We start from the raw sequence: 14,404 nt of genomic DNA, 5'->3' as shown, positions 1-14,404 counted from the left end.
GAAATGAAGCTAGCTCTTCATTTGGCATTAGAGTAGGTAAATGCATACCTATTCAATGAAGCATGGTTTTCTTGATAGTAAATTTAGCCTAGGAGTATGTTCATTTTACAGGATTCACTCCAGCTTTAAATATCCTCTAATTCCTTTGAGAGGGTGAAGCTGAGAACTCTATCACATGACCGTCTGGATTTCTGAAATGCTAAGTCTTTATAAAAGCCTTATGGATTTGAGTAATAATAAAGCAAGTGCTAGCTTGTTAAGTAGGATAATCTGATCCATGCACTATATAAATCAGAATGTAATTTAAGTACCATGACTTTATGTCGCAGATGACTCCATATTCTTCAAAAGAACTTGCCTAATTGTAAGAGTATATTTCCTTGGAAAATTGATTTCTTTTGATATTTAAATGATTTTAAGATTCCATTTGAGGATTATCTTATTTATATGTATTTATTTTCAATGAAAATATTCATCACATTTCTTTTTTTTTTTTTTTTGTTGTTGTTGAGGCGGAGTCTCGCTCTGTCACCCGGACTGGAGTGCAGTGGCCATATCTCAGCTCACTGCAAGCTCCGCCTCGCGGGTTTACGCCATTCTCCTGCCTCAGCCTCCTGAGTAGCTGGGACTACAGGCGCCCGCCACCTCGCCCGGCTAGTTTTTGTATTTTTAGTAGAGATGGGGTTTCACCATGTTAGCCAGGATGGTCTCGATCTCCTGACCTCGTGATCTGCCCATCTCGGCCTCCCAAAGTGCTGGGATTACAGGCTTGAGCCACCACGCCCAGCCATCACATTTCTTTAGTCACAAAAAATATAGTAGGTAAAGTGCTCCAGAAGTGAAGATGATTGCCATTTCATTGTGACCACTTGCTAGAGAAGTTTATTACCAAATAATTAGAAAAAATGGGAATTGGCCGGGCGCGGTGGCTCAAGCCTGTAATCCCAGCACTTTGGGAGGCCGAGACGGGCGGATCATGAGGTCAGGAGATCGAGACCATCCTGGCTAATACGGTGAAACCCCGTCTCTACTAAAAAAATACAAAAAACTAGCTGGGCGCGGTGGCGGGCGCCTGTAGTCCCAGCTACTGGGGAGGCTGAGGCAGGAGAATGGCGTGAACCCGGGAGGCGGAGCTTGCAGTGAGCTGAGATCCGGTCACTGCACTCCAGCCTGGGCGACAGAGCGAGACTCCGTCTCAAAAAAAAAAAAAAAAGAAAAAATGGGAATTATAATCTCACTTGTTAAGTTAAGCCAGTTCATTCGTTCTTTTTTTTTTTTAATTAATTTTTTATGGTGGGGTTAGAGATGGGGTCTCGCTGTGTTGCCCAGGCTTGTCTGGAACTCCTGGGCTCAAGCAGTCCTCCCACCTAAACTTCTCAAAGTGCTGGGATTAAAGGCATGAGCCACGGTGCTCGGCTTATTAATTCTTTTAATAGTATTTTTGAGCATCTGTTTTGTGCCAGGTACTGTATGAGGCATTAGATACACTCTTGGCAAAGGAAACAAAGTAAGCAAAATAAAACATCAAACATCTTTGTTTATAGAGTTCCTACTGAAGTTTATGCATGTTATTTTTTGCATTTTATTTATTGGCCTCCCACTCAGAATATATTTACTTGAAATATTGTGCCTATTTCTAACAAGTTCATTTATCTGATTTCTTGGCCTATTGAAAGCAGAAGAGGATTGCTGCTGAAGCCATGTAGACTGAATTCAGATGATAGCTAACAAATTCACACAGACTCACTTGCCAAGGGATCACAATAATAATTTAAAATAGTATTCCTCTGGCTCTGCCTCAGTCTGCTGCATGAGAACATCAATCCTTCCTACCCTTCATTTCCTTCCAAAATACTTCCCCGAGGATATCTCAACCACAGTTGCTTAAAATGTGATCCCCTTCTCCATTTCTCAATCGTTGTAGTACTGTCACGACCAGTCCGGGCATTAGCCCTGCCACAGATGGCAGCTAATGGTACTATGACCGGTGCCTACCTAATTCTGGAACCACTGCTGCTGTGGCCTTGCTCTCTCATTACAGAGATTAGTGCAACCTCTTATACTGGGGTGGGCTAGGCCGCTGTGATTGTAGTATGTAACAGTAATGCAATGACTGAAGAACTATAGAAATCCCTTTCTTTTTCATATAAAAGTCCTGGTTAGGTGCTCATTTCATCAAGAAGTTCTCCCCATGCAACTATTAATATTTGAAAACTCAGATTCTACCCATCTTCAACACATAGCTTCCAAGGGCGCTCTGCTCCCTGCCATCCCACCAGCAAGAAGGGAGGAAGAGCAAGTGGAAGAGACACCGCCACTTCTCAAAAGCCTCACCTTATATTCTTTTGGTGAGACCTCAACAGATTCCTCATCTACCTGCAAAGAGGGGCTGAGGAACCTAGGCCCTGGCTCAGCCATTTTCTAGTCATGTTCTGTCATTCTGCCTTTTATGGACAGCAGTACATCACATCCGTACTTCTCTTGTTTCATTGTCCTAGACTTTTCATTCTTGTTTCATTGTCCTAGACCTTTCATTATAGCCCTTGCACCAGCACCCAGAACTGGTGAAGGCACCATTGGTCATAGTCTGTCCCAGCTCTTCCCTAGACAGCTCCCTTTCCCATCCTTAGAAACATCTTTTCTAAACATTTACTGCTGTTCTGAAATCCACTCACCTTCCCACTCATGCCCAGCCTTAACAGCTAACATGCCCCACCTTAACAGCTAACATGCCCCCGATTGCAGAGTGAAGGTAGAGGGCCTAACCCGTGAACCCTTCAACTCTCTTCTGGACACAGCCACTGTCTTCTTCCTTTCTGCTCAAACCCTTCCCATGGTTCCCTATCATTGCTTACTACAGCCTGGAAAGCCCTGTGTATCTGTCTGGCTCCAGCAATCTCTCTGGCCTCACCTGCTACTGTACCTCCTGTTCTGTTCTGCTCCACCCACACCTGCTCTTTTATTGGCCCTTGTATGTGCTGATATGTTCCTGCCTCGAGCCCTTTTGCATGCTGTTTCCTTGTCTAAAATGCATTTCCCCCAGTTATCCATGTGAAGAGCTTGCTCACTTGCTTCAGATCTGTGTTTGAGTATTTCCTATCAGAGAGGCCTTTCCTGACTACCCTGTTTAAAATATCAAAATCCTAACTCCCTTATTCTGCTTTATTTTTCTCTTTAGCATGTATCACATAGCATAAGCACATCTAACAAATATTTGCTTTCCCCCCTTCCCCTTCACTCTCTTCTTCCTTTCTATCTGTTCCAGAGGAAGATATATTCCTGCTTCTTTCTTGAGCACCCCTGAGCAAGCAACTGCTTCTTTCTTGAGCCCACTCTTTTTCCCTCTGTGTTCCTAATCTTATTCTTGTCTATCTCATCCAGGATCTTGTTCCATTAAATATTCCTGCTTTCTCATAATTTGAATCTCATTATCTCTCCAGTATAATGTTAAATCCTTGAGAATATAAACATGCTTTCGTGTTGCCTCATGCTATTTTTTATTCTTTCTCCTTTAAAAAAAAAAAACAGATCTCTTAAAAGATTAATTTATATGTACTCATCATGTTTTTACCTCCTATCTACTTTCTAGCCTTTTGCAGTTCTTACGAAAGGGAGAACATTAAGCTAAACAGGGTAGTCAGAAAAGGCCTCTCTGATAGGAAATACTCAAACACAGACCTAAAGCAAGTGAGCAAGCTCTTCACATGGATAAATGGGGGAAATGCATTTTAGACAAGGAAACAGCATGCAAAAGGACTCGAGGCAGGAGCATATCAGCACATACAAGGGCCAATAAAAGAGAGGTGTGGCTGGAGCAGAACAGAACAGGAGGTATAGTAGCAGGTGAAGCTAGAGAGATCACTGGAGCCAGATAGATACACAGGGCTTTCCAGGCTGTAGTAAGCAATGATAGGGAACCATGGGAGGGGTTTGAGCAGAGGAATGACACGATTTGGCTTCTGTTTTAAGTAGGCACCCTGACTGCTGTATGCAGGATAGAGTCAAAAAAAAATGGAGTGACCAGTTAGGATGCTACTGAAATAATCCAGACAGTACGTGATGGTCATCTGGGCTGAGGAGGTAGTGAAAAATGACTTCTATTCTGGGTGTTTCAAAGGGCTAACAAGTTTAGTAGTGCTGGAGCCTTCTATTTGCCCCTCCAGTGGAGCTTCCCCTCTACTCTCCACAAGTCTCTGCCCTGCTGCTTATGGCTCAGGAGACTGATCTATACAGGCTGGACCATCTCTGGCCTCCTTTGGGTTTGGCCCATGAGAGGCCCCTGCACAAGATCAGAAGACAGGAAAAGCATGAGGTCACAATATATGTTCTCCCAGCTCCCTCCCTGCCACCACCAGTTAGCTGTGACTGTAGCTTTCACCTGCTTACCATCTCTGGGTTCCAGGAAGCCTTTTCCTCCCCTCCCTCCTTCTCACCTAGGTATAATACTGGTTCCTGCAGTTGCTTGCTCAGGGGTGCGCCACTATCCTTGATTGGTGTTCTTGAACCTTGCACACAGATTTATAAATAATCCCTTTAGTAAGCTTTCCTCCAAATATTGAGATTTTGACCCATACTGGGAGCTAGAATGTCTAATGTACTACAAACAGCAGAACATCTTTTTTTTTTTTTTTTTTTTTTGGAAACAGAGTCTTGCTCTGTTGCCCAGGTTAGAGTGTAGTGTCATGATCTCACCTCACTGCAAACTTCACCTCCTGGGTTCAAACAATTCTCCTGCCTCAGCCTCCCAAGTAGCTGGGATTACAGGCATGTGCTACCATGTCCAGCTAATTTTTGTATTTTTAGTAGAGAGGGAGTTTCACCATGAGACCAGTTGGCCAGGCTGGTCTCAAACCCCTGACTTCAAGTGATCCGCCCACCTCAGCCTCCCAAAGCACCAGGATTACAGGCGCGAGCCACCGCACCTGGCCCAGAACATCTTTTTAAATTAGGGACAGGATCTCATTATATTGCCCAGGCTGGCCTTGAATTCCTGGGCCAAAGCAATTCCCCCGCCTCAGCTTCCCATGTAGCTTGAACTATAGATGCACACACACAGCATTTTAAAAATCACAGTTATTTACTTTTCTGCCCAGTAAAATGTTGAATCCTTGAGGATGGAACTATCATGTTTATGTTTCTATTCCCATGCCATGAGGCAGGTAGGATTTGCTTACAGTTGAATCAATGAGTGTTATTTTTAATGTTGCCACCTGAGTCCTCAAGAATTGACTAAATTATGTTTTACATGAAAGATTAATGAAAAGGAGGATATATGTGTATGTGTCCCCATCTTAGTGCTTATAGGTGTAAACTTCACCTTGTTGGATAATTGAGTTCTCTGAAATCAAGGAAATTTTTTTTCTTTCCTTGAGTTTTGTATAGTTATCGACTAGGCTACACAGAAAGGAGTTGCAGAGTATTCAGACAATTCCTATGTTATGTGAGACTCTTATAATACAAGCACCCTTTCTGAAAATGAACTGTCATCTGGGTCGAAATTGAGCACCACTGGGAATGGGGGATTTGTAGACTGACAAGGGCCAAAGGAACTTTTAAGGAAATATTGGATACAGCTTTCTCATTATTCATTGTTCTTGTGAAGATATCTAAACAACAGTTTATTGATTTTACCAATTATTTCCGAATGGGAAAGAAATAAGCTTTGTTCTCATTTCCCCGATAATATATTTCTATCAGGCCGGGCGCGGTGGCTCAAGCCTGTAATCCTGGCAGTTTGGGAGGCCGAGATGGGCGGATCACGAGGGCAGGAGATCAAGACCATCCTGGCTAACATGGTGAAACCCCGTCTCTACTAAAAAATACAAAAAAACTAGCCGGGCATGGTGGCGGACGCCTGTAGTCCCAGCTACTCGGGAGGCTGAGGCAGGAGAATGGTGTAAACCCGGGAGGCAGAGCTTGCAGTGAGCCGAGATCGCACCACTGCACTCCAGCCTGGGCGACAGAGCAAGACTCCGTTTCAAAAAATATATATATATATATATATATATATTTCTATCAATAAAGTTAGTAACCTTTTTTCCCAGTAGCTTAAAAGGTGGATTGTGATTTATTAAAGTCACCTGTTAAATTACTGACTTTTATTTACATATTTTAATAGTAATTCTTTCTATTATATTTGGTTACATACGTTCAGAAGATAATTTGTGTATTGGTTTCCTTTCAATTTTTTGGTATTAATACTGCATTTTGTTATCAGTTTTTTGTTGATCTAAAGAATATTTCCTTTATCTTCACATACATTTAGGTTTTTTTGGGGTTTTTTTTTTTTGACCTTGACTTCTTTCTGCTATTTCTTTTGAGCAAAACCTTAAACAGCAGGCCAAATGGCCTTGAGGTGTAGTTTTAATAAAAGCATCACTGAGTAATCATTTGGTATAAACTCCCAACCAAATACATTAATGGAAAAAAAAGAAAGCAATATATTTTCAAGGTTAACTTTCTTTATGGTTGCTTCCATGAATAACACATGGTCATTGAATTTATTTAATTTTTGCCTGTATTCAACTATATTTAAGGTTCATATTTCTGATGAGAACAAAAAATTCATAGGTTCAAGAGACCAAATTGTCAAAGAATTTATAAACCATGGGGTTTGCATATGTAGAACTGTAGTCAATTCAGCAGGAACATGCCTAGAAGTACCCTATTGATCAGAGAGTTTGCTGTTGAGTGTTTCACTAAAAAAATTGAAGGCTTTTCTCCCTCTTTTATTTTTGGCATTATTAAATATTCTCACAACCTAAACAGATATAATTTTTGCTTTCTTAGAAAAAAACTTATATTTTAAAGCACGTATTTACTTTGTGAGTTTTAAAATTAATTTGATGACTTCATCTGAAAATTGAATAAGCACTTAACTGAAGCACAGCTACTTTTGAAACCTTCGGAATGTGCAGCAGCTCTAATTCATTCCACAACTCGTCATTCAGAGAATATCAGCAAACGGCTACTATCTGTACAGTCCTTTTGCCTCTACTCGACCCTATTAACAAATAAATTAAAACAATTTGTGGAGCATTACTTATAGTTGTTATCCCTTTGGAAGATCACAACCATCAAGACAGTTGTAAAATAATGAAAACATGAAATAATGAAAAATAACAAGCAGCTACTTAAATGCTTTTATTTTTCTGAGAATGTATTAAATTTTTTGTGAAGAGAGCTATATTTCACACTTAAGCCTCCACTTTCCTGGGAAAGGAGGTGATAATATTTACACTGAGGTCTCTGTGCTGAGTACTGGAGAGGGAGAGAGCCAGGAAATCCTAGAGAACTGGAGAGACTGGTCTGGTGGCAGCCACTTGTTTAAAAAGCTGCATCCTTTGGGCTTCAAGGTGGACTGTGCCTCCTTCAGCCACTTCCTAGTGCAGTGATCTTGAGCAAACTTATTGATTTTGGCCCTCTGTAAAATGAGAGGAGTTCACCATATTACTTATTTTCAAACCTTTCTCGTAGAGCGCAAGGGTTTCTTGGAGTCTCCCCAAGAGTCCTAGGGTAGGTTGAATGGGAGACTGAGCCAGAACAGTTTCTCTTGTAATGTATTTACAGGTTTTTGTTTGTTTGTTTGTTTTTTCAGTAAAGGGTTGTTTAGCTTAAAAAAGCATGATGACTCCCCACATCCCTGCTAGCTTAACAAAAGCACATTGTTCAGTTTGTAGTCATTTTTCCTTCATTTCTTTTTGGGAGGGAGGCCTATCGTCATGACTGACTCTAAAAGATAACCGTATGGGCTGGGTGCGGTGGCTCACGCCTGTAATCCCAACACTTTGAGAGGCTGAGGCGGGCAGATTGCCTGAGGTCAGGAGTTCGAGACCAGTCTGGCCAACATGGTGAAACCCCATCTCTACTAAAAATACAAAAAAATTAGCCAGGCGTGGTGGTGCGCACCTGTAGTCCCAACTACTCAGGAGGCTGAGGCAGGAGAATTGCTTGAACCAGGAAGATGGAGGTTGCAGTAAACCGAGATTGTGCCACTGCACTCCACCCTGGGTGACAGAGTGAGACTGTCTCAGAAAAAAAAAAAAAAAAGATAACCTTATGAATACAGCTGAGAAATGAAAGTACTAAATTAGTGTTTGGATTTGGAAAGACTGAGGGAATGAACCCATACAAGAGCATCATTTTCTCTTTTAGAAATGGGTAGGGAGGGGCTGGGCATGGTGGCTCACGCCTGTAATCCCCGCACTTTGGGAGGCCGAGGCGGGCGGATCACGAGGTCAGGAGATCGAGACTATCCTGGCTAGCACAGTGAAACCCCATCTCTACCAAAAATACAAAAAAAAAATTAGCCGAGCGTGGTGGCAGGTGCCTGTAGTCCCAGCTACTCGGGAGGCTGAGGCAGGAGAATGGCGGGAACCCGGGAGTCGGAGCTTGCAGTGAGCCGAGATGGCGCCACTGCACTGCAGCCTGGGCGACAGAGCGACACTCCGTCTCAAAAAAAAAAAAAGGGTAGGGAGAGGGGAGGAAAGAAAAGATAACACACCAGAGACCCACATAGGATTTTAGCCCTGGAAGAAAATCCCCCTACTTGGACAAAAGCTTGGGATTGGGAGCAGTGAGAGATTGAAAAAAACTCATGAAAAGTGGAAAACTAAAGAGAACATTAGTCTTAGCTTTTTTAACATTTAAGATAATAATTTTATAAATCAATTTTCTCATATTTCAAATATAGATAGTGTACCCTATTATTTGCTTTGGGAAATTTTTTAAGCTCTCAGGATTCTCTATACATTAGAACAAATTGGTAGCATTCATATTTCACAATACAATTGTTTCAGAAGTTATTCATGGCTATTTTCTGTTGGTTTGTTCATGTAAATAGACAATTGAAAAAACTACTTGAGTTATTGTTTTATATTGCCTACGAAATAACCAAACAAGCATCTGTAGTAAAACTAATAGGTCAATTTCCCAGTTATATATAAGGACCTAGATTTTTTTGTCACTCATGAGGTGAGAACAAGGAAAGTGGTAGTCATCCTTGGACCCCACATTGGGCAGTTTCTTACATCCTCTCTCTCTGCCTGGTATAATGGGTTAACCAATTCCAGAGTCAGGCAGCCTGGACCGAAATCTTAGCCAAATGACTTCTCTTTTACCTCTCTGTGCCACTGTTTTCTTACCTATGATGAAAGTAATTACATTTCCTACTTTGTAAAGGTTGTTACAGGGATTAAATGAATTAATTTATGTTATATGTTTATCAACGTAATTCCTCGCCCCCTGGTTGGCATGGCATTGTGTATTTGCTATTATTATTGCACAGAAAAGCAGAGATTTTAATCGTAAGTGAAACTCCAGTGCACTTAAGAGACAAGAAACTCTATATACTGAGGTCAATGAAAAAGTATAAATTTGGGAGAATCAACTCAGAAAACATTAATCTTGCATGCTTCTATGAGAAGGATTGGTCCCAAGAGAAGGCAGAGTGCCAAGGACCATTCAGCATGCCCTGATTCGGACCAGGGATTAAAACATCCTGAACTACCATTGTGGAATTAGAGTGGAAGAAGGAGAAAGATGTGTGGGAGATTACAGACTTATATCAGGGGAAGAGGAAGAAGACCAACCTTACGCTCTCCACCTGGGTAACTAGCATTATGGATGCATCATTAATAGAAGTAAGAAGCCCAGGACTTGTTCTTTGCTTTCTGAACAATTTCTATATATTGGGAAATAAGGAATATACAGTTTTAAAGACTAATAAAGATTAAATGTAGTCTTATCATATTGTACTATATTACTTATGTAACAATTAAATAGCTAAGGCCAGACTCATGCCGGCCATCCCAGCACATCAGGAGGCTGAGGCGGGCAGATAGCTTGAGCCCAAGGAGTCCGATACCAGCAGGGCAACATGGCAAAACCCCGTCTCTACAAAAAAACAAATAAAAATTTAGCCAAGTGTGGTGGTGCACACCTGTAGTCCCAGCTACTCGGGCAGCTGAAGCAAGAGGATCACTTGCGCCTGGAAGGTCGAGGCTGCAGTGAGCCATGATCGTAATTGTACCACTGCACTTCAGCATGGGCAACAGAGCGAGACCCTATCTCTAGAAAAAATAAAAATAAATAAATAACTTATAGTATTCATAAAGAAGCAAGTAGATAACATCTTTTAAAGAACTTTCTTCCGATTAAGAAAAATAGTTCCTATTTTCCCAATTCCTTGATTTAGATTCCTAGATTATATTGTATCAAGCCCCAGAGATTTATTAATCTTTGCTCCTTCTATCCCAAGACTGTTGATGTAGGAAAGAACTCAAACATAAAACCCGTTGAAAATTAAACCATCACTTTCTGCATTTGACCCAACATACTATGTATACAGAAACACATACATACATACATATAATTATTCAGAGTTGCAAATAATTTTTGTCTGTTGTTTCATGAGTATTTTTGTTATTTCCAGGTACGATGGATGATGTACTGGATTGTTTTTGCTCTCTATACTGTGATTGAAACAGTAGCAGATCAAACAGTTGCTTGGTAAGTTTTGCTGTTGAAAAGGGGCCAGATTGCAGACTCATAATCAGGTGTCCTGAGCTCTTAGCCTTGCTCTTGCTATTAACTAAGTGATTTTCATCAAGTTACCTAATTATTCAGCCATTTGTTTTTGTCATCTGCTTTCCCATAGAACACTACTTTCCTTTGAGTCCCCATCAAATAAAGGCAGCTCATTTTCCTCCCCGTACGCCACTCCCTTGCTCACCTCCCACACACCTTCCCCCAGTATCTTGGAATAGGGAAAGTTGATTGTCATCATCCTTTTCTGCACTGATGACTTCAGAACATTTTCCTGTATCACTTCCTAAATGACTCTGCTTTTGAAGCCCACAGCATCTGGTTTTAGCACCCCCTCCCTGTCCTATCCTTAAAACTCTCATCTACAAACATTTGAACTGGAAAACGTCAGCACCCACGTGGACACCCACTCAGCACCAGCTTCCTGGCTGCTCTGTTCCAAATAGAGGAGGCAAAAATTAAAGTGTGTTTATATCCTCAGGGATCTGACATTTTACCAAGGAGCAGTACTTAACTGGACAACTCGAATCTCCCTGTGGTGTATTTCAGTAGTGCATTTCCATCTAAACCCTGCCATCACTTTGAGAACTTCTCCTTTCAAAATATTTTGGTTTGCTACCTTGCTGATATCTTCATCTGCCCTTGACACACAAACCTTCTGTCTGAATTAGCCTAACAATCACTCGTCTTTTTTTTTTTTTTTTTCTTTTTTTTTTTTACACAGGGTCTTGCTCTGTTGCCTAGGCTGGAATGCAGTGGCATGATCTTGGCTCACTGCAGCCTCTAACTCCTGGGTTCAAGCGATTCTCCTGCCTCAGCCTCCTCAGTAGCTGGGATTATAGGCACATGCCACCATGGCCTGGTTAATTTTTGTATTTTTAGTAGAGACGGGGTTTCACCATGTTGGCCAGGCTTGTCTCAAACTCCCAGCCTCAGGTTATCTGCCCACCTAGGCCTCCCGAAGTGCAGGGATTGCAGGCATTAGCCACTGTGGCCAGCCACAATGACTCTTTTTTACTTCTTTAACTGGGCTGCTAACTTCAGCTGAAAAAATTAATCAACTGCTCACATAGGTATCAGTTTGAACCTCATTCCTTTTACTTGCTCCTGATCAGTGTCTACTTACATTTTGCCTGGGTCTGTTTCAAACCTTTACTATTCTCTCCTTAAGCTGTCTTTCCCATTTTGCTATTCTCCTATTCATGTAGCACATTAGGAGCTATTGGATTTGCTAGAAAAAAAATAGAAGTCATCAAACTAAAATATTTTTAACAACCTTCCTTTATTTGCAAACGTCACTGTATCTCTCTTCTGATTTGAAATACTGTAAAAATTTCCCTTCCTGTGCCCCAAAGCTCATTCATTTTTCTGTTATATTTTTGGTATAGGGGTTTGGTGCGGGGGGTCTCTTTGTTTTTAAGTGACAGAGCACAGATCCTAAACCATGCTACCTCTAAGTTTCCAAGTTCTTTTTTTAAGATTTCATTTTTTTCTGATTGCAAATGTAGCCTATATATGTTATTTAAAAATGAACGATGTAGAAAATGTCTAACATGAACAACTGAATCCAGAAACTCCTGTAATTGCAGTGTGGCAGAGACCTCTTTGTTGACAACACAGTAAGTCATCCTCACTGCCCTCTACCTGCCTGCCTTGACAGAAGAACTCAGATTTGCTCAGCTATCATTTATCCTAGTGATAAATGGACTACATTTATCTGGTTCTCACAACAAGATACTGAGCCTCCCATTATATATTAGTGAACTTTTGCTGTGACAAAAAAACAACCATGAAAGTACAGTGGCTTAGAAAAACAAACTTACTTCTTGCTCAAGCTACATGAGGGCAAATGATTGACTGCATTTTTACTGGGGTCAGGTCACTTTTGCTGTTGTTTTTGTTGTTGTTTTAGAGACAGGGTCTTGCTCTGTTGCCCAAGCTGGAGTGCAACGGCATGATGATAGCTCACCACACCCTTGAACTCCTGGACTAAAGCAATCCTCCCAACTTGGCCTCCCAAAGTGCTGGGATTACAGGTGTGAGGACCTTACCTGGCCCCTTAAACCAAGGCTGAACAAGCAGCTATTCTCATGCCAGAGGGCAAAAGCTTAAAGCAAGAGGTTAAGGGTGATGGAGTGAAGGAGTCAAAGGGTGTTCTAAAGCTTCTGCTTGCGTGTGACATGTATCATGTTCATTTTCTGCTGGCCAAAGCAAGCAAGTCACATGGTTAAAGCCACAGTTGAGGAAGTATACTGGGCCAACAGGGGAGGCCCACTGTAACACTTTGTATTTTCCTTGGAAGTGAACAATTTAGGTCTGCAGAGTGCTGCAATTCTGGCCAAATGAAATTGGAAGGGATATTTTTTGGGAGTTCTGAAAAAGATGAAGATGTGTGTATGGGGTAGACATTGTACACTTGGAGCATATGAAGTCATGCTCTGAGAGGCACATCCTATGAGGTAGGTCATGTACTTCCATGGCAGTTTGGCTCTGCAGATAGGGTGGCCATGCCTTGTGCACTGGATAAATGGTATTAGTGCCTTCTTTTAACTGCTGCATTCAGTTTGGCAGCTTTCCTATGCTTACTATAAAGGAAGATTCTTGTATTAGAAGGAGGGGGGAATCTCTCAGGTCACACTTTCATGAACTGATCTGTAGTTGAAACAAGATTATTCAAACACAGTTGTCTCCTGATCACTAACTCTTACATTTAAAAACTTAGCATAGGCCAGGCGTGGTGGCTCATGCCTGTAATCCCACCACTTTGGGAGGCCAAGGCAGGCAGATCACATGAGGTTAGGAGTTCGAGACCAGGCCTGGACAACATGGTGAAACCTCGTCTCTACTAAAAGTACAAAAATTAGCCAGGAGTGGTGACACGCACCTGTAATCCTAACTACTGGGGAGGCTGAGGCAGGAGAATCACTGGAACCCAGGAGGCAGAGATTGCAGTGAGCCGAGATGGTACCATTGCACTCCAACCTGGATGACAAGAGCAAAACTCTGTCTGACAAAAAAAAAAAAAGCATAGTGACTGAACTTTTTAAAAGGTGTTTTTGTGATTTCTAGAGTGGTTTATTTTTCACTGGCAGTTGATTTCCAAATGTTTTTCTTACTAGGTTTCCCCTGTACTATGAGCTGAAGATTGCTTTTGTCATATGGCTGCTTTCTCCCTATACCAAAGGAGCAAGTTTAATATATAGAAAATTCCTTCATCCACTTCTTTCTTCAAAGGAAAGGGTAAGATACATGAATTACTTCCATAAATTTTTAAGAAATGCCTAAGCCAAGGCCAGGTATGGTGGCTCATACCTGTAATCTCAGCACTTTGGGAGGCTGAGGTGGGTGGATCACTTGAGGCCAGGAATATGAGACCAGCCTGACCAACTTGGTGAAACCCTACCTCTACTAAAAATACAAAAAAAGTTAGCCAGGTATGGTGGTGCATGCCTATAATACCAGTTAGTTAGGAGGCTGAGGCACGAGAATCGCTTGAACCCAGGAGATGGAGATTACAGTGAGCCGAGATCTCACCACTGCACTCTAGCCTGAGCGACAGAACGAGACTCCATCTCAAAAAAAAAAAAAAAAGGCCAGACGCAGTGGCTCACGCCTGTAATCCCAGCACTTTGGGAGGCCGAGGCAGGCAGATCACGAGGTCCAGAGATCGCGACCATCCTGGCTAACACGGTGAGACCCTGTGTCTACTAAAAATACAAAAAAATTAGCTGAGCGTGGTGGTGGGCACCCGTAGTTCCAGCTACTTGGGAGGCTGAGGCAGAAGAATGGCGTGAACCCAGGAGGCGGAGTTTGCAGTGAGCTGAGATTGTGCCACTGCACTCCAGCCTGGGCGAGAGAG

The 14,404-nt window shown here is 41.9% G+C and overlaps 1 protein-coding gene across 3 annotated transcripts in view; it reads left to right on the top strand.

Moving 5' to 3' along the window:
- The window catches only part of REEP3 (receptor accessory protein 3), a 104,918-nt gene that overhangs the window by 67,246 nt on the left and 23,268 nt on the right, over positions 1 to 14,404 (top strand). For all 3 annotated transcript variants that reach the window (XM_033208329.1, XM_033208330.1, XM_033208328.1), the window contains 2 exons: positions 10,433 to 10,509; positions 13,665 to 13,785. In XM_033208329.1, the coding sequence (XP_033064220.1) occupies positions 10,433 to 10,509; positions 13,665 to 13,785 (198 nt within the window). The remainder of the gene's footprint in view (positions 1 to 10,432; positions 10,510 to 13,664; positions 13,786 to 14,404) is intronic.

Source organism: Trachypithecus francoisi, unplaced genomic scaffold, assembly GCF_009764315.1.
Source record: "Trachypithecus francoisi isolate TF-2019V2 unplaced genomic scaffold, Tfra_2.0 Lachesis_group9, whole genome shotgun sequence".
NCBI lineage: Eukaryota > Metazoa > Chordata > Mammalia > Primates > Cercopithecidae > Trachypithecus > Trachypithecus francoisi.
This window is presented reverse-complemented; position numbering and strand designations above follow the sequence as displayed.